Source organism: Erpetoichthys calabaricus, chromosome 3, assembly GCF_900747795.2.
Source record: "Erpetoichthys calabaricus chromosome 3, fErpCal1.3, whole genome shotgun sequence".
Lineage (NCBI taxonomy): Eukaryota > Metazoa > Chordata > Cladistia > Polypteriformes > Polypteridae > Erpetoichthys > Erpetoichthys calabaricus.
The window spans coordinates 204,846,824-204,865,440 of NC_041396.2; the positions used below are offsets into that span (position 1 = coordinate 204,846,824).

The 18,617-nt window shown below is 37.7% G+C and overlaps 1 protein-coding gene across 8 annotated transcripts in view; it reads right to left on the reverse strand.

The window, feature by feature from the left end:
* Nucleotides 1-11,069: 11,069 nt before the first annotated feature.
* LOC114648588 (nesprin-1-like) overlaps nucleotides 11,070-18,617 on the reverse strand; it is a 360,492-nt gene continuing 352,944 nt past the window's right edge. For 7 of the 8 annotated variants that reach the window (XM_051924543.1, XM_051924540.1, XM_051924539.1 and 4 more), the window contains one exon: nucleotides 11,070-11,977. In XM_051924543.1, coding sequence (XP_051780503.1) covers nucleotides 11,743-11,977 — 235 coding nt within the window. In that variant the 3' untranslated portion in view covers nucleotides 11,070-11,742. The remainder of the gene's footprint in view (nucleotides 11,978-18,617) is intronic. The other variant, XM_051924541.1, reaches the window with a different exon arrangement.

Genomic DNA, 18,617 nt, shown 5'->3' on the forward strand with positions numbered 1-18,617 from the left:
ATATTTTTACTTTAAATATATGCGTTAGATTACTCGCTACTTTAAAAAGTAATCAGACCACGTAACGCATGTTACTTTTAATTTGTTAATGTACTGCACTTGAGATTGTGTTGCTAAGCTTAACACTGTACATTCAGCTCATCAATATATATTTAATCGATTTCTGAAATATTGAGACATCATTTCAGCCAGGAGAAGGAATAATGTGATTACCTCAACACTTAACTGAAAGTGTGTGTGAAGCAAATACAGTACATGCACATGCTGACAGAATGCAATGGAGGTACACGGGCTAAAAAATGTTTAGCATTGGCCTTTTCATGGCCACATAACTGGATTATTCATGGAGAAGTCTACCTCTGTTTATAAGGTTTCTTAGAGGCCAATGACTTGATTTTTCTAAGAGTTTTCATGACATTTTGGAAGTCAGGTTTCTGTGAATAATCAGGGCAGCACATGTCAATGTGTTAACTGATCCCAGTGGATTCACTCGGACTCTTGTGCAACGCCACATTGTTAATGCACTGCCCCTACCTGTGAAAACATGCCTTAAATTAGCCATCCTCTCCCCCTCCCCAGTCAGAATGAAAACCTGTGAAATAATAATAACAAAAGAGTTATTACTATTTACAGGGAGTTTCTTTCTTCCTGATGCAAGAAAAAAATGAAAAGCATCTGCACAATGTGATAAATGGAAGAGTGACTGGAATCCCAAAGAAAAGTTGCAGTGCCAACTGGGTCACTCCCATTTAATGTAACTGTTCAAAAAACTGAACACAAATACGCGCTCTGTGGCACAGCAGAAATCAGACTTCATCTTAGCCAATTCAGTCATGGGGAGTTGCATCAGGGGGATAGCTTCTCCCTGAAGTGAGACGCCCTTCTCTGGGTACATCTCGGTTTTATAATGTCCCAGTCCACATGGGTGGGGTCTTTCTGTGCTGTGGAGACAAAAGGAGATGACATGGTTAGCGACTGTACCTCATTTCATCCTGGGGTGGTATTACACACCTTAATAGAGTCTGGATGGTAATCCTTAGATGCTCATGCGTGACAATTGATACAAAGGAAACAAAATATTTTCCAGCTGTCCCAAACCTGTGACTTCAAACAAAGGAAGGAGCCAGTCCCACGCTGTCACTTTGTGAAAAGCCAATGAGTGCCCCAAGATTGTGACTGCAATCATACACGTCTTTTAAATTATTGCTAGTTGGTGGTCATTTGTTACATTTTTTTTCTGGTTGTCATTCCTACTTTTGTTGTCTGAGGCATGTTAATGCAGTGGTTAGCTCTGGACACATTTTTCACCACAATAATTGGTCCAGCCTAGTTGGCAGATGTGTTTCTAGACCTCAGGGACACTTAACAGACCACTGAGCCATTATAAGCCACTCAAAACGAATTCAGTTTCTCCTTCTTCATTAACTTCAAAGCATTTCGTGAAGTTCAGCAAAATCGTGGAAATGTTCAGGTGAAGTGAACTTACTCAGAATTTGCTCATCACTAATAACAACTAGTCAAAAATTTTAATTTGGAAGAATCTGAGGGTTTTCAATTTTAAAAACACAGAAATATTTTAAAAGGTAAACAAAGCAGAGAAGCAAGTGTAGCTCAAATTAACTAACATAATGAATGGCCTGTCATCTCGTCGTCGTTTTGCTAATGTTCTAATAATCTTTAATTGCATTGTGTAAGCCGATGAGTAGCAAGGAATATTGAAAAGGCTGCGAAGAAGATTCACTGAGGCTGTTCCTAGAGAGCTGTGGCAGCTGCATGGCTTTAGTCCAACTAATTCCTAATTCTGAAGACAATTCCTGTTGTTAAAGCAACACCTAATTAGTTTACTGCTTCATGTCTTTGTCTACAGTCTCAAATAAATTCTTATTGCAGACTTAGCTTTGAACAAGCATTAATTCAGTCTCAGCAGTTTTAACTTTCATTTTAGTTTATTTAATATGCGTTTTATTTCTTAATAACTCAAAACCAGCTTCTGATAATGAGGAAGCTAAGAATGTTGGGGGTAACTTGGTATCACAGGGTTGTGGTATTCTTTATCAGAATCATTTTTGAATATTGAGAAATGTTAAGCTTTTAACCATCTCTACTGCATTCCCTTCTTACATAAACTGGAAGTGTGGTCTGACTTCTGCTTCCTGAAGTCTCTGACAAGTTGTTGGTTTTACTGGAATTAAGGGTGAGATTGTTGTCCTGGCACCATTGAGTCAGCAGGTAGACCTCTCATCATTGTAAGTGATCAGGTCTATGGTGGACCTTTTAATTAAAGGAAGACCTAGTCCTTGTCTGGTCACAATTGAGGGGCACTGTGAAGGACATGAGAGCACAAATCCACATATGAAACAGTTTGCCAGTTACAAAATCCAAAATTCAATTGCAGAGAGTTGTGCCACATTTAGGTGCTTGGTGATCAGTCTTGATGGAATAACTGTTAATCACGAGCTATAAACTGAACTCACCATTAATTTTACTGAATCAGTTCACAGTTTAAGCATTAATTGTGACACTAGCATGATGTTTAAAACACACATCACAAAACAATTCAAAACATGTTTTTTCCATCTTAAAATGTTGGAAGATTAAGATGTTTTCTAAATATGCAGGATACTAAGTAATTAATTTGTACATTTATTTCTATTAGGATTGACTACTCAATGAGTTATTCACTGGCAGTTCAAACTATTCTTTATTCAGCTTTCAGTTAATTCAACATTCTGCTGCCAGAATTATTACAAGAACCAGAAAATACAAATACATAACTCCAGTTCTTAAATCCTTACACTGGCACCCAGGGCCAATTTTAAAATCCTCCTTTTAACTTATAAAGCCTTAAATTGCCAACTCCTTGCTTAAATATCTGAGCTTATCATTACTTTCAAAACACAGCACATATTAAGACCACAAGAGGCCAATCTGCTTATAATTCCAAGGATTAATAAAATAATTAATAAAATAACAGTGGGAGGCTGAGTTTTTAGTTACAGGGCCCCAAAGCTGTGGAATGGTCTGCCTGCTACTATAAGAGTTGTCCCTTCAGTCTTTTACATCTAGGCTGAAGATTCACTACTTCAGTTTAGTATACCCTGACTAGAGCTGCTGATTAGCTGAGCATACTGCATCTCTGTGAGTTAGTTATTTTTACAGAAGTATAACCATCACAATACTTTTAAACTACTGTATAAAGATTGTATTCCTCCTCAAACCATTTGTTTTCATGATGAACAAGTTGTCTACTTCTGCTTAATTTGATGATCATTTTTATTGCACCTCCTTTAAGTTGTACCATATTAGGTATAGATTTTTCATGTTTCTTGAAGTGTGAGGTGCTTGTTAATCCCCAGTGATGTGTTCTTTTGAGGTCAGAGTGATATGAGAATCAACAATGTGGTGGATAAATTTGGATTTCCAACTTAATGGGAAATCCAGCAATATTTAATAACAGTTACTTGGAACTGTGAAATGTCACAGACACAATTTTTCAGTGTACAAAATAAATTAAGTTTGGGGGTAAATTACATTGGGGAAAAGACTACATTGCTGAAATTGCATTTTAATAGCAGGTTGAGCTTTTGCATATTAAAATATATTACATACTTAAAATAGAAAACTTTTTTCTGTTCCTTGGCAAGGGTGTAATATTGCTATCTACATGAAAATAACGTACCCAGTTTTTTTTTAAATAAATGGACAAAGCCATACTGATACCTGTGAGTTGTCTGGCAACAACAGCTGAAAGTGTTCCTTCGTAAATTAAGAAGTACATACATAGGCTCAAGTCTTAGGGCTACAAAGTGGAGCAACTCTACGTCACCCATGTATCCATGAATTTTGTGAATCCATTTTGAAACTGTGGACTGTCAGTCTATTTCAGCAGCTCCAAGCCCTAGACATTTGCCATTCCTGGCAGCTTTCACTCCACACGCCCAGACTAACATAAAGTCAATAGTTAACACAAAAACTGAGCCACTGGATCTGTGAGGCTGCACTAACAACTATGCTCCCAGCCCAACTGCAAGTTACAGTATAATCAAGGGTTGGGGTCTGCAAAGAAGCAGCAGTCCTGGAGTGTCTTAGTGGCTGCAGGTTTTTGTTCCAACCCAGTCACTTAATAAGAAGTCCATTCTTGCTGTTGCAGCACTCATTGTTCAAGTAACATTTTATGCTTCATTTCAGTTGCCTCTCTTCGTAAGATAACACACCTTTAAATGCTGTTTTTAATTGCTCCTTATTTAGCAAAGAAATTAAAATTTCTGAAAATTGAAATTAAAATTTCTGAAAATGGCAAAGCAGCCAGCATTTCTTCATCTAACTTGTTTAAACCTGTGTGCATTCACTGTGAACTAATTGGTTTAAGAAAATATTTGGAAAGAAATGAGAGAAAAGTGAAGGGCCGAGAATTATTCATCTGCTTCAGGGTACAAATCATTTGGATGACGTCCTTGGAAAGGAAAAGAAAAAAAAATTAAGATATAAAAATGAGCTGACAAGGCAGAATAAAAACACTAACAAGCAGTAAAACTAAATAAGATCAGTTATTGGCAAGGATTGGCTTCCAATTAATCAATCGAATTGGAGCAAAAAACTGCAGCCACTAAGGCCCCCTCAGGATTGACTTTGCAGACCCCTGATTGAGGGCATCAGCAGGCAGCTGTATCCAGAATGGTCTACTGAAAACTGTACAGATCAGAACACAAGCAACTTATTATTTCTGGAGTTCAAAGTGTAATGGCCAATAAAGTAGCAGAAATATGGATTAGGTAAAACTACTAACTCTATAGCATGATCTGTTTAAAATCACAAATCAGAGCAACAAGATAAAAGCAAACCTTTATTTATGAGGCCGAAAAGGCCATGAAGGACCTATTGAAAACAAAAGAATATTATAAAATCCATTTACCTAACGAGTACAAATTCAAACAAAAAATTTCTAAAAAAAACAAAATAAAACCAGACTGTGGCTTATATTTAAGACTAGCAAAATACCCGCGCTTCGCAGCGGAGAAGTAGTGTGTTAAAGAGGTTATGTAAACATATATATATACATATACATATATACATACATACATAGTGCGTTGTAACACGGGCTGTGATTGTTACATGGGAGGGAGACGACAAATCACAGCTTCCCGCTTTCTAATCGGGCCTGTGATTGGTGCTTTGACTGATGCCTAGATCCCACAGTATGTCCCCTTAGGAGAGGCGTTAGGCAAGTGTAATTGAATAGCGGTGCTGCAAGTTTAGCTTTACACCTGTTTTTAAGGCTTATTGACTGAAAGGGGCTTTCATGAAAAAAGTTAGGGCTTTGCTATAGGATACACCCTCCACAAGTTAAGGAAGTAAAAATAAAGGTATATATTTCTGTTTTATTTAAACCTTTTAAGTTTGTATGCGGGCAGCATGGTGGCGCAGTGAAAGGTGCCAGTTAGGAGACCCGGGTTCGCTTCCCTGCGTGGAGTTTGAATGTTCTCCCCGTGTCTGTCTGCGTTTCCTCCGGTTTCCTCCCACAGTCCAAAGACATGCAGGTTAGGTGCATTGGCGATTCTAAATTGTCCCTAGTGTGTGGGTGTGTGCGCCCTGTGGTGGGCTGGCACCTTGCCCGGGGTTTGTTTCCTGCCTTGTGCCCTGTGTTGGCAGGGATTGGCTCCTGTATTTAGGATATAGCGGGTTGGATAATGGATGGATGGACATTTGTATGCATAGACCCATTTGCCCGTTTTCGTTTTTTTTCTTTCTTCAGTAATATTTCAGCAAACCCGGAGCTTGTCAGTTCAAATCCTGGTACTGACACCACTGTGTGACCCTGAGGAAGTCACTTCACCTGCCTGTGCTGCAAAAAACAAAAGTAATGTAACAAATTGTACCTCAGATGTTGCAAGTTGCTGGAATAAAGGCATAAGTAAAATAGATAAATATGTATTATACACATAGGAACTATTCATTTATTTTCAGTTAAGTCATCTGCAGCAAACCTTTATAAATGAGGGTTTCTCCTTTTTAGATAGTGCAAACTGTTTCTTCTTCATTGAGGTTTTCTCTTGGAGAGCTTTTTTCATTTCATTGAAAATTAAAGCAGCAGCTGCCAAAATATGTAGCTTTCTTATTCATTTTTCAACAATGTGTAAAATAACTTTATAAAGTAACATAAAAGGTTTAAATACTGGTTATCCTTTTACACTAAAATATTACTAAAGAGATACAAAAAAAGTAAAATGCATATGTTGTTTTTCTTTAAGGAGATTAAATATTACTGAAGAAAGAAAAAGAAAACTAAAACAGCCAAATGGGGCAATGCATACAAACTTAAAAGGTTTAAATAAAACAGAAATATATACCTTTATTTTTACTTCCTTAACTTGTGGAGGGTGTATCCTGTAGCAAAGCCCTAAGTTTTTTCGTGAAAGCCCGTTTCAGTCAATAAGTCTTAAAAACAGGTGTAAAGATATTGACAATAAGCTACGCAAACCCACCAAGACATGGAATCGTTTAAATCAAGGCGCGAGTCGAAAAACACCATCCCATACTATTAGTTAACGATTAACACATTTCTATATGTATTGTAAGCATACAACTGATAATATGTTGCGCTTATTTATCTGGTGTACCAACATTTTTGCGCGTTTAACGGCTGAAATCCAACATGGTTTGTGCCCTTCAGAATGAAAACAGTTTGCATTTACCTTTTTAATAAAAGGTGAGCTTTTAAGCCTGAGAAATCACCCCGTAAATGCACACGTTTAATTGCACATGTGTTAATATGTATGCTTACACACTGTTTCTTCTTCATTGAGGTTTTCTCTAGTATGTAGATCGGGGTAATTACATTCACGGCATTCGTAGTCTGAATCACAATCTCATTGTATGGGTGGTTACCTACCAGGTAACGCTTATGGTTGGCCAGCAAGTCAGCTAACATCGGCCACGGTGCCTTCAATTGTGAGAAGCAGATCATAGAATGGTTGAAAATAGTTTACTGTCAAATAATGCAAAGAGTACGCGACACGTGTTTCGCCCTAATTCTTGGCTCATCAGGCGTAAGGCAAGTGTAATTGAATAGTGGCGCGTCATTGAAGAGTGGCGCTGCAAGTTTAGTTTCTTTTCAATAAAGTCAGGCGTTAGGCAAGTGTCATTGAATAGCGGCACTGCAAGTTTAGTTTCTTTTCAATAAAGTCAGGCGTTAGGCAAGTGTCATTGAATAGCGGCACTGCAAGTTTAGTTTCTTTTCAATAAAGTCAGGCGTTCGGCAAGTGTCATTGAATAGCGGCGCTGCAAGTTTAGTTTCTTTTCAATAAAGTCAGGCGTTAGGCAAGTGTCATTGAATAGCGGCGCTGCAAGTTTAGTTTCTTTTCAATAAAGTCAGGCGGTAGGCAAGTGTCATTGAATAGCGGCACTGCAAGTTTAGTTTCTGTTCAATAAAGTCAGGCGATAGGCAAGTGTCATTGAATAGCGGCGCATCATTGAAGAGCGGCGCTGCAAGTTTAGTTTCTTTTCAATAAAGTCAGGCGTTAGGCAAGTGTCATTGAATAGCGGCGGCGCTGCAAGTTTAGTTTCTGTTCAATAAAGTCAGGCGCGCTTTGCAGCGGCGAAGTTCTGCTTTTAAATTTTTATTAAGAAGAAAAGAAAACCTTTTTAAACTGAGGGAAAATATACCAATAACAATTTGTTAAGGATCTGTTTTTTTGTGAAGCTGCCTTTACACAGCCTGTCCGCTGTTTTATAAACGAACGCCATATAAGGCCGTCCTTTCTCCTTCACAGTCAGTTCACGTGATTACGTGTGAGGCGTGATGACGCGATACGCAACCCCCGCAACCCCGCCTCCCACGGCCAGCGAGCTGCCGTCCATTACTGTATATGGACAAAAAAGAGGTTCCAGTTATGACCGTTACGCTTTGAATTTTGAAATGAAACCTGCCTAACTTTTGTAAGTAAGCTGTAAGGAATGAGCCTGCCAAATTTCAGCCTTCCACCTACACGGGAAGTTGGAGAATTAGTGATGAGTGAGTGAGTGAGTGAGTGAGGGCTTTGCCTTTTATTAGTATAGATTTACATTGAAAAATGAAGACAATATGCATAGAAGTTTGGATTTTTGCTCTTAAAATCAGATCAATTTTACAACATGTTCATAGTGACCTAACTATCTTTGATGCAATAATGTCTAGTGTGTTGTACCGTGGTAACATGAAGTATCAAAAAAGAGAAAATGCTGATGACTATAAAATAAAATGACAGCACTTGACTAAAAACAAATGTGAAAACCTCAAAAAAACAAACAAAAATGCTAAAATCACAACACTGCAAAACAAACCTGCTGGCACAAGCCCTTGTTTCAGCCATTAAAGATTCTGATGCTTGGTAACAGTGTAAAGGTACATATTACTGTACAGACATGGTTTGCAAATTTTTATTTCTTCATAATAAACAGTCACAGTAATGTCTTTACAAATAAGAGGAATGTCCTTCAGTGATAAAATTATAATTTTATCTTTGACTATGTGATCATTCAGTAAATGGATTTATATATTGTAATCATCGGGAGGTGCCAATGAGCCCCAAACCTCAGACACAGTAATGCCCAACACGATTCCGAGTTTAAATAAAATATATTTTTTAAACTAAAGCACCCTTATAATAATCACCCTTGCAAAGATCAGTCACAATACAATCAAATTAATCAAATTCTTCATCCTTGCTTACTCCAAGAATGTCACTTGCTGTCTCCCAATGCTGACTCCAAAATGTGAGGCGGTGGGCTCCTTTTCAAGTTGGACCCAGGAACTCCTCCCGTGGCACAGCATGTCCTCTTGGAAGCACTTCCGAGTCATATGGAAAGCAAGGAGGTCCTCCTCCGGTAGCGCCCTCTACTGGCCCCCAGGGACCCCGACAGGGTTAAACTTCTAGACACCAACACCCAAGCACACCTGCCAGTGTCTAAACTGGGATGATACAAGAGGACCACTGACACCTTCTGTATGGGGGATGGAACTGCTCCCGGCTTCTGCGGATCCAACACTTATATTATTCCAGAAGGGCAAAAAGTCATTTTCTCGTCCAGCCAGCCAGCTCTTCTGTTCTTCCATCCTGGACTACTGTCCAGGCAAGAAATTATCTTCCATCCCAGCTGGGATGCCCGACCATCCTCTTCGTACACTTACATCAAAACACTGCTATCTATTTAGATTGGCATTGCAGTGTGCAAGAATACGCTAGCAACGCTGAAGTGCACAATTAGTAGTTTGTCCTGGGCTAAATTTAAGTGCACATTTATGAAGCAACATGAATTTCATTTATTGAGCCTATGATGAGATTACTCAACACTTTTGCATTATTATTTCTGAGAGTAAAGTACCGTAAAGTGTTCAATTAACCCTAATCATAACTCTCAGCCTTACCCAACCAACTCCAAGCAAGTCCTGATCAGGATGCATGGTGTAAGGTGGAAACTGTAAATGTTTTGATTTCCAAAGTGTTCATTTTTGAGGTTGAAAGACTTTCATTTATCCTATGTTTCTCTAATTATGTATGTTCCTTTCTAAAAATCCATTGGAAAATACTTAAACCAAATACACTTACTTTTAGTAGTATGTGTTGAAAGGGGAATATGTGAAATTCTCAGAATTATTTTACTATTTTTCTCAGGGAGACAAACAGGAGTTTTTTGCACAGAGTTGCTAGGTGAGCAGCTCAGCGATAGATGATAATCTTGGAGTCAAACTGCTGCGTCTGTGCATGGATAGGAGTCAGATGAGTTGGGATATACACAGAAGCCTTGGACTAGGGGTGCACCAGGCATTGTCCACTAGGAAAGGGACCAGAAGCAGACTCTGACCATGTTGGAGTGGGCTGGTCAGTCCAGTTGAGCATGTTACCAACACTAACCTCATTGGAATACATGGAGTGAAAGTGATTCATTCTTGAACATTAGAACACTCTAGATGAGAACAGGCCATTCAGACCAACAAAGCTCACCAGTCCAATCCACTTATTTCTTCCAAAAAAACATCAAGTCGAGTTTTTAAAGTCCCTAACGTCTTACTGTCTACCACACTACTTGGTAGCTTATTCCAACTGTCTATCGTTCTTTGTGTAAAGAAAAACTTCCTAATGTTTGTGAGAAATTTACCCTTAACAAGTTTCCAACTGTGTCCTCGTGTTCTTGATGAGCTTGGTTGGACGTTGAATTAAATTGAGTGAATGCTGAGACATTCAAATTAAAGTATGCCATTTGTATTTGCTCCACACACTGTAACTTCATTTTTTCTAAAAGTGAAAAGAAAAAACAAACTTCAGTATATACTTCATCTCTGTGGAGCATATATTGATATTTCAGACAATTCAGTACACTGTGCTTTCAGTGTAACAGCTCACACAGACTGAGTATGATGTGGTTGTGATAAGAATTAAGCTTCCAAATCTTAGGATGTCATTCTTTCTTGGAGAACAGGAGTTTGTTCCATACTGGGAGAGTTCAAATACCTTTTGGTCTTGAATTAATAGGGGTGATTGTGAGATTAAATAAAAAAAATTGGTACAGTTGTGGCATCATATACATGTTGCACTGGATTGTGGTGAATTTAAGACGCCAATTTGTCCATTATTCCGACATCACAATTCTTACCAAAAATTATGAGGTCAGGGTAGAGATGAGAAGAATAAGATCTTGAGTATAAATAGCTGAAATGAGGGTCTTGTGTAACATTGCTGGATTGTAATTTGAGGAAAATGACATTATAGAAGAACCTGGGAGGGGAATCCACTGGATTATAAATAGCATATTCAGTTGTGTTGGACATGTAGAAAGCCCCCTAAATTCCTCCCACAAGAGGTGTATGAGGCATGACCCACTGTGAGAAGGCCAAGAGGCAGAACCAGGACACACTGGAGGGACTCGGATGTTCTGAGAATGTCTCAGTATTCAATAGGAAGGCCCTGAAGAAAATCGCTTGGCATATGGATGCCTGGTCAGCCCACTTCCAGTGTGTTCCTACAATAACTCTCACTAGGAAAGATGGGAAGAAAATGATAATGATGATGATCAAAAAAAAGAGAATGAGACGCTTTTATACTGTATATGTATTAAATGCAAATAAACATTTTAAAAAATTAGCCTTAGCAAACTGTACATACATAAATATTTTCTTCATTATTTGCTTTACACCCAATAATCTCTTTCATTTTCACAATAAGGGATCTAATTAATTACATCCAGTTAGCTGTTTGAATATAAAAGTACCGTTCACCTTTACACTGTGTGTGCTCTGCAGTGATTGGTTTCAAAAGCAAGGATTATTAGAGCATGCCAAAAAAATAAAAGTAAAAAAATAATTGCCATATAAGCAATTTAGAATGTTATATTACACATCATTCAAATGTTCTTAACAAAGAAAAAAGGCTTGTTTCAATCGCAAGTATCGATGCTACAATACTGTACTCATTGCGGACTGGCTGACCTGAACTCAGCCGGCATCAGTGATTCCCAGCGTCCTGACGATTTTCTGATCAGGGAGAACAAGCACTTATGTAAGAAGAACATCATTTTCTTGCAGTAGTAATCCACTACCAATTAGTGGAAATTATTACTTTATGTCATAATTGGTTTGTTTTTTGTTTTTGGCGAATGATTTTACACAGATCTTGGAAGAGTAAAAACAGTCTGTCAGTCTTTTTCTGTTTCCCTGCACGTTCCTGGATGGGATGAATAAATGAGAATGCACTAAATTGAATTTGTGCCTCATATCGGTGGGGGTCCATTAGTGTATCGCAGCATGGGGTGAAAAGATCTTGCGAAGTTGTTGGACAGTGCACAGCTGTAGTCTTCTTCCGTCATGGGCACAAGACAGGCTAACCCAATAAGTAGGAGTAGCAGCAGCTGAAGAGGCAGCGCAGCTCGTAGCACACGAAGGAAGAAGGACTGGGAGTGCTGAGTCTCAGAATGGGAAGAACCGGATCCATCGCTTCTGTGAGGCCTAATTAAAGAGGAAAAGAAAAAAGAACAAACAGGCATTGTCCTTAGCTTTGGGCATATTAAATAATTATTAGTGTAGTGTCAATATCCTGATAAGTAATCTTCAAAAATATATTCACAGTTACACAGTGCTACTGTCTCAAATAGGACTGAATTAAACTAGACTTTACTGGATCTTATGCAACTGCTTGGGAGACACATTTTTGCTGTTGAAATATTAAAGGTTACTATATACCCACAAAAAGGTAAATGGTGGAAATGTCCACCAGCAGTAGGATTAACCAAATGAAAACATTTTGGGCAATTCTTTTATTCAGGTACAGTACATACATTTTAATTGTGTGAGATTTTGCACTGGAACATCAAACATAAACGAATTAATAAACAAAAGCTAAAACGCACAAAGAGGTGCAGCCCATAAACAGGTAATGAGCCTCATAGGACTTCCATCTTCTCATTCAAAGCTCTTTCTTCGTGTGATTGAGCCACAATCGACCATTCTAGTTTAAACTGTAAATTTAGGTTAAAGCCAAGTAAAATATTTTGCATCTTCCTAAAGCAACTGAAATGGGAAGAGACATTTTCTGCACCCTTAGAATTCATGAATTATGTAAGAAAGTAAACACTGATCCATTGGTTTCTTTATCCCAAGAATACTTTGACAACAATCTTAGATGTAATAGTAGTCATTTGCAGTGTGCACAGATACACAGTAGGTCACTCTATTTTTACTATAAAATCTTTACCTTGACCAGACTTCTCTCTCCTAAATTAGAAAGAGCATTCAGATCCTTGAATAACAAAAAAGGACATCACTTGCTCACATAACAAGTAGCTGATGTGTCATAGAAGAACAATGGTACCTTTAGAGTACATAATGCAAGATACGCAAGCTTTCTGTATGTTAGAAACATTGCATCAGTAAAACGCCTGGCTGAAATGTAGTACCAAAAATAGAAGACAAAGGGCACAAAATACAATGCCTGGAAATAAAATACATAATAAAAATAGGAATTCAGTTTGAATGTTGCTGGTTCTTCATTCACTCTTTACCTCTGAAGGACCCTTTTTAATTTGCAATTTAATTTAATTCATCTCTGTCATATCATTTTTAATAAAAGCTAAATGAATTTGTCTCATGCTATATGCTATAACATCAGCTGTAGCTGGGAAAAATAATTTTATTAGAATAATTGACTGTATTTATAGTCTAAAAATACATCCATTCTTGCTGACAGAAGAATGAAATATTAGTATGCTACCACCCCCAGTGTTCGTTCATGACGACGCAAGGTAAACTGGACAGCTGTGGGTCACATTGCATGTCCAGTGGTCACTGGGTATGAATGCTTGTGGTGGATAGGTGTGTTACTCAAGTAAGATTCTGCATCTTCTACTTAACAGATTATCTATTTTAAAAACATTGTACTTTACTTTTGTCTATTATTATCATTTGTGACCTTTATTTAGTTAAACAAATTTCATCACAAAAAAAGAAAAACAACAAACTACTTAACAGAGAATGAGAGAGTATTCTGAAATGATATGGATGGAAGGAAATAAGAAAGTTAAGTACCAGTGGAAAACAATCAATTGGGGACTTACAGTAACTGTGTATCTCTACTTGTATCTCAATTTAGACTTGACAAAACTGTAATACCACTCTTGGTTGTGTAATACAAAGGTACCGTCCCACAATTTAGTGGTGCATTATAAAAAGGTAACTGTAATTATGAGAAGCTTGGATAATATGTGAATGCTGTGCCCAGAAAGTTACAGGGATGTCACAGTGCAGAAGGAAATTCCTGATGGAAATCATGCAGAAAGAGAGAGAGAAAAAGAGGGAAAACCCCACACTGAACAGCTGTACAGCTTTTATACCAGTCAGTGTAGGCAGACAGGAGCCAGCAGCACCAGGGAGCGGTAAGCCCTGTGACACAAAAAGGAACCCCGGATGTAAAGTTCATTAGCAATGCAAAAGTTTTAAGATAAACATGAGAGAGACACACACAAGGAAAACATATTTTTCCTGGGGTCTAGAACTCTGGACTGAATAAGACGGCAAATAAAAATCTACTAGAGTTTCTTTGGTATTTTTTGTTTTTGTTCCTGACCGTGTGATGATCCCAAACTAAATGGCTACACATATCTTGGTGAGAAGTAGCTATCCAATACCATGAAACTATCCATATCACACTGAATGGTAGGATTCCAGTTTATTTTATGATCACTACGTCACACTCTGCATTATTTTGTGTCCATCAAACGTACAACCCACCAACTGTCCATCCAAGCCAAGGAGTGCCAGCAGCCCTGTAAAGTGACTGTGACTGACTGAGGTTCTGGTTTCCAGGTCGTAAACTCACCAGTTTATATACATAAATGATACGGTTGCAACCGTTTGCTTTATTTCTGGATGTAAACTTTGTCTTTCTTTAATGCACTTACTCTCAGGTACTCCAAATAATAACTATTATTTGATGGGAAATAAAAGATAAAACATTTTTAGCTTTCAGTTTAATTTGCTAACCTGGATCATAGCACATTTACATGGCAAAAAAAGATGAAATTGACCAGAAAATGGAAAGGGCAAGCTCATGATTAAAACAACAAACATAGTCTGAAATGGTAAAGTCAAATGACCTAGCCAAACAGAGCGTAAAATCAAGTCAAGGACACAAAAAACTTCTAATGCCCCGAAAAGATTTTACCAGCTAGTACAACTAACATTGTTATTGCACATAATTTAAATCTTGGGCAATGGAAGCAGTGCAGCACCACTCTAAGTACCTTCTGGGTAATGTTACATGGTGCAACCACTAAGTGTCATGTAGTAGCAACAAAGGAAGTGCTAGTAACAATCACCAAAATGTTGACACCAGTGAAAAAGAAATTGTCATTGCAAAAATAAAATTTGATACATTTTTAAAACTACTTGAAAATAGAGGTTTATTTTTAAAAAAGAACAAAATGGAAATGACCAAATTCCCCAACATGGGACAAGTAGGATGCATGCATTCTTTTATGTGATGCTTAGAAGGTGGTAGTTGAGTCAGTGTTGGGATGCTGCTAAAGACAAAACTGGGCAGGCAGAAGAAACTCCTCACTGTCTGCTCCTGGGAACTTTTTATGTTCAAACTATGCTTTCATTTGGCCGAGCTGTTAGTGTACACAAGCATTTTTATGTACAATATCAACTAACTTTATGTTCCATCAGTTCTTAATCATGCATTTGCAAACACTAAAAGGTCACAATAAAATATTGTGTGATGTTCAGTTCCCTCTGACGACACAGTCTGACCTCTACAAAATTATGTTCTTTCCCCATTTTTAATTACCGAAGTAATCGTTTCATCAGTTTATTTTGTGATGTGGTTTAAAATGATCATTAAGGCCAAAACGCTCTTTGCAGTATCACAGAATTTCATGTGAAAGTTCAGTAACACTCTTTTCAGATGCCAGCATCGAGAGTTAATGAGGTAGAGCCAGGAACAAGAGGAACACAAAGTGCTTTAATTACATTCCAAGCAGGTATTTCTCTGAAATCTGATCAGCAGTTTTATTACTTGTTCAAGGTCCAAACATTTCTGTGCTTGACTAAAAGGGGCAGGGGCACCACATTTTATTTTGCTACTGCATAAAATCACTAAGAAGGTCTAACTTTGTCTTCAGTGTGCCTGCTCTTATGTATCTGTGGAATAATTAATAAAAGCATTACTGGAAAAAAATGTGACTAGAATGCAACCTGAAAGACATATACAAAGCAAATTCTAAATTAAAGAATTAAATTTTTAAGTTGCATATTTATTAAAATCAGCGGTGTCCAGAAATATACAGACCCACCTGATGGATATTTTTTACATAGGAGCTTTGTAATTTTTTCAGACTAGTTCAGAAGTCAAAAGCAACTTACACTTTCAAGAATTGCAGCAAGATGGACAGAAATGAGGCACAGAATGTTGGCCTTCACATTCCTGCAATATATGGGAACTTCACTATAGCCAAGGGATGACGGTTTCATTAAATTACCTCATATAATAACAATGTATTTACTGCACTCCATTTTTTCCATTAGATGTCCACAGGGAGCCAGAATGTATTCAGCAGCATTAGGCACAAGTTTACCTAACAGAAACATCTTAGGGATGTGGGAAAAAGTACCCAAAGAAAACTTGTGAACAGGATGTGTATTAAGCACACCTAGTCAAAACAGAGTTAATAATAATAATAATTCTTTACATGTATTTAGCACTTAGAGTTGATAATCAACCTACCACTGCATTTCTTTAGCATGTGGCAGGTAACTGTGTGTACCTTGAGAGAACATACCTCTGTACCCAGGCCAGGATATGAAACCTAGGTACCTAAAGCTGGGCCACATTGCCCACTGAACATAAACAGATACATATTCACCAGTCATCTATGTATTTTCAGAATTAGAATTACTATGGCAGGGTACCTCAGTCACACTGTGCCATAACCAATTCAACATCAAGTCTTTGAGTGGAAAAAAATATTTTTAGAAGGCACCTAATAAACACAGGAACAACATGTAAACCACACTGATGAAGCAATCCAGCTGTAAATCAAATCAGGGTCCACTCGCTGTGACAGAGCAATGCTATGCACCACGCCACAGTACTGCCTTATTGTTGTCAAACTGAATGTAACAAAAACAACAACTGACATCTGTGCATCCATCTTAAACACGTAGCTACTGAATTTTATGCCATAGCTTTAAATGACTCCTTTTCAACAGAGTTTGATAGGCATTTTTATTTAGAACATTAGGAAAGACTTTTGACAAGAATGGGCCATTCAGCTCAACAAAGCTTGTCAATTCTGTCCACCTAATTCCTCCAAAACAATATCAAGTTGAATTCTGAATGTTCAAAAAGTCCTACTACCCACCACACTACTTGGTAACTTATTCCATGTGTGTAAAAAGGTTTTGTAACGTTATTTACCCTTAACACTAATTCCTTTCATAATTTTAATACTTCAGTCATGTCACCTCTTAATCCATTTGCTTAGGATTTAGCTTCTTTAATCTTTCCTTGTAAGTCTTCCCCCTGCAATCGCGGAATCAGCTTAGTTGCTCTTCTCTGGCCTCATCTAGCGCTGTTATGTTTTATTTAATAATCTGGAGACCAAACTGCACACACTATTTCAGTTGAGGCCTCAGCAGTACATTATAAAGCATGAGCATAACCCCCTTGGACTTGAACTCTACACAATGTGCTATATAACCTAACATTCTGTTAGCCTTCTTAATGGTTTCTGAACACTGACTGTAAAGTCCACTATGACTCCTAAATCTTTCTCATAAGGTGTACTTCCGATTTTCAGGCCTACCATTGGGTATTCAAATCTAACATGTGTACTTCCTATGTGTTACACCTTACCTTTACTTATGTTAAATTATATTTGCCACAGATCTGTCCAAGCCTGTATGCTGTACATATCCCTCTGTAACAATTCAGCATATTCTAGATTGTCTGCCAATTCACTCAGCTTGGTATTTATATAAATATATAGATGACTAGAATCCCCTTGATTTGGAAGCCACTTCTTACTGGCTACAGGAAGGCCTGTACAAAGCATGGTCACAGAGAGTGCTGTCCCACTCAGGATGCTATGTTTAATACCCTGGGAGATGAAGTAAAGCTCACAAAGAATTTACCTGTAAAGTATGCTCTTCTCAGCTAGTCCTTCACAGAGATGCAAGTATTTTCAAATGAATTCAAATAATTAATTGTCTTTCTCATATCAAATGACATAAAAGAAGGAATCTGTTAAAGGTTTATTTAAGCCAAGCTGCTACTTATGAAAAGCAACCTTAATTTTTTTCCCAGGTTCATGATACATTGGCAGCAGAAATAATTCAAATGAGCAGTCATTTGGTGTTCCAGTGCAAGATCAAACACAAACCATGCATAGTCAATGGCATGGCAAAATGAATATACACCTGATCCAAAGACTGGTAATCCTGTACATAAAATGTAATTTACCAAACCACTAACTTAACTCACTTGGATTTTGACCAATGTCACTATTAAGTACAACAAATCTGCATTTCACGCTTGCAAGAATAAAGAACTTAATATTGTACTTCATTGAGAGCATATAGATTAATAGATAGCTGACAGGCCTTGAAAAGCCTGCCAAGGTGCCAGCATTAAAGGCGGTGGGCGGAAATGCAAGCTGAAGAGAGATGATAGAGGCTTAACTGTTGTCAAAGTCCTTGTTCAGCTGAGCAGTGCACTGAAAAACACACAACTTGAAAAGCATGCCCGCTGTAGAGGATATGTTAGCAGCTAAAGGTCAGACTTGCAGCACCATCATTCTTGTTAGTGTGCTGTATATTAGTGCAAGATCCTCTCCACCCTCTTAAAAGAGAGCGTGGAACATCTGCAAATGTAGTATGGACAGTAACTAAATTATGATATTTTGCAAAATGTATCCAAATATGCACTCTTAACATTCTCATGCAATTACTGCTTGTTACTGTACATTGTTAATATTAAGTAGTATGTTTTTCTAAATCATAAATAGCTAACCTCTTTTGCTTTTAATATATACCTAAATACTTGACAGGAACATGACCTGCATTCTGTTTTTAGTTTAGCAAAAATGTGTCA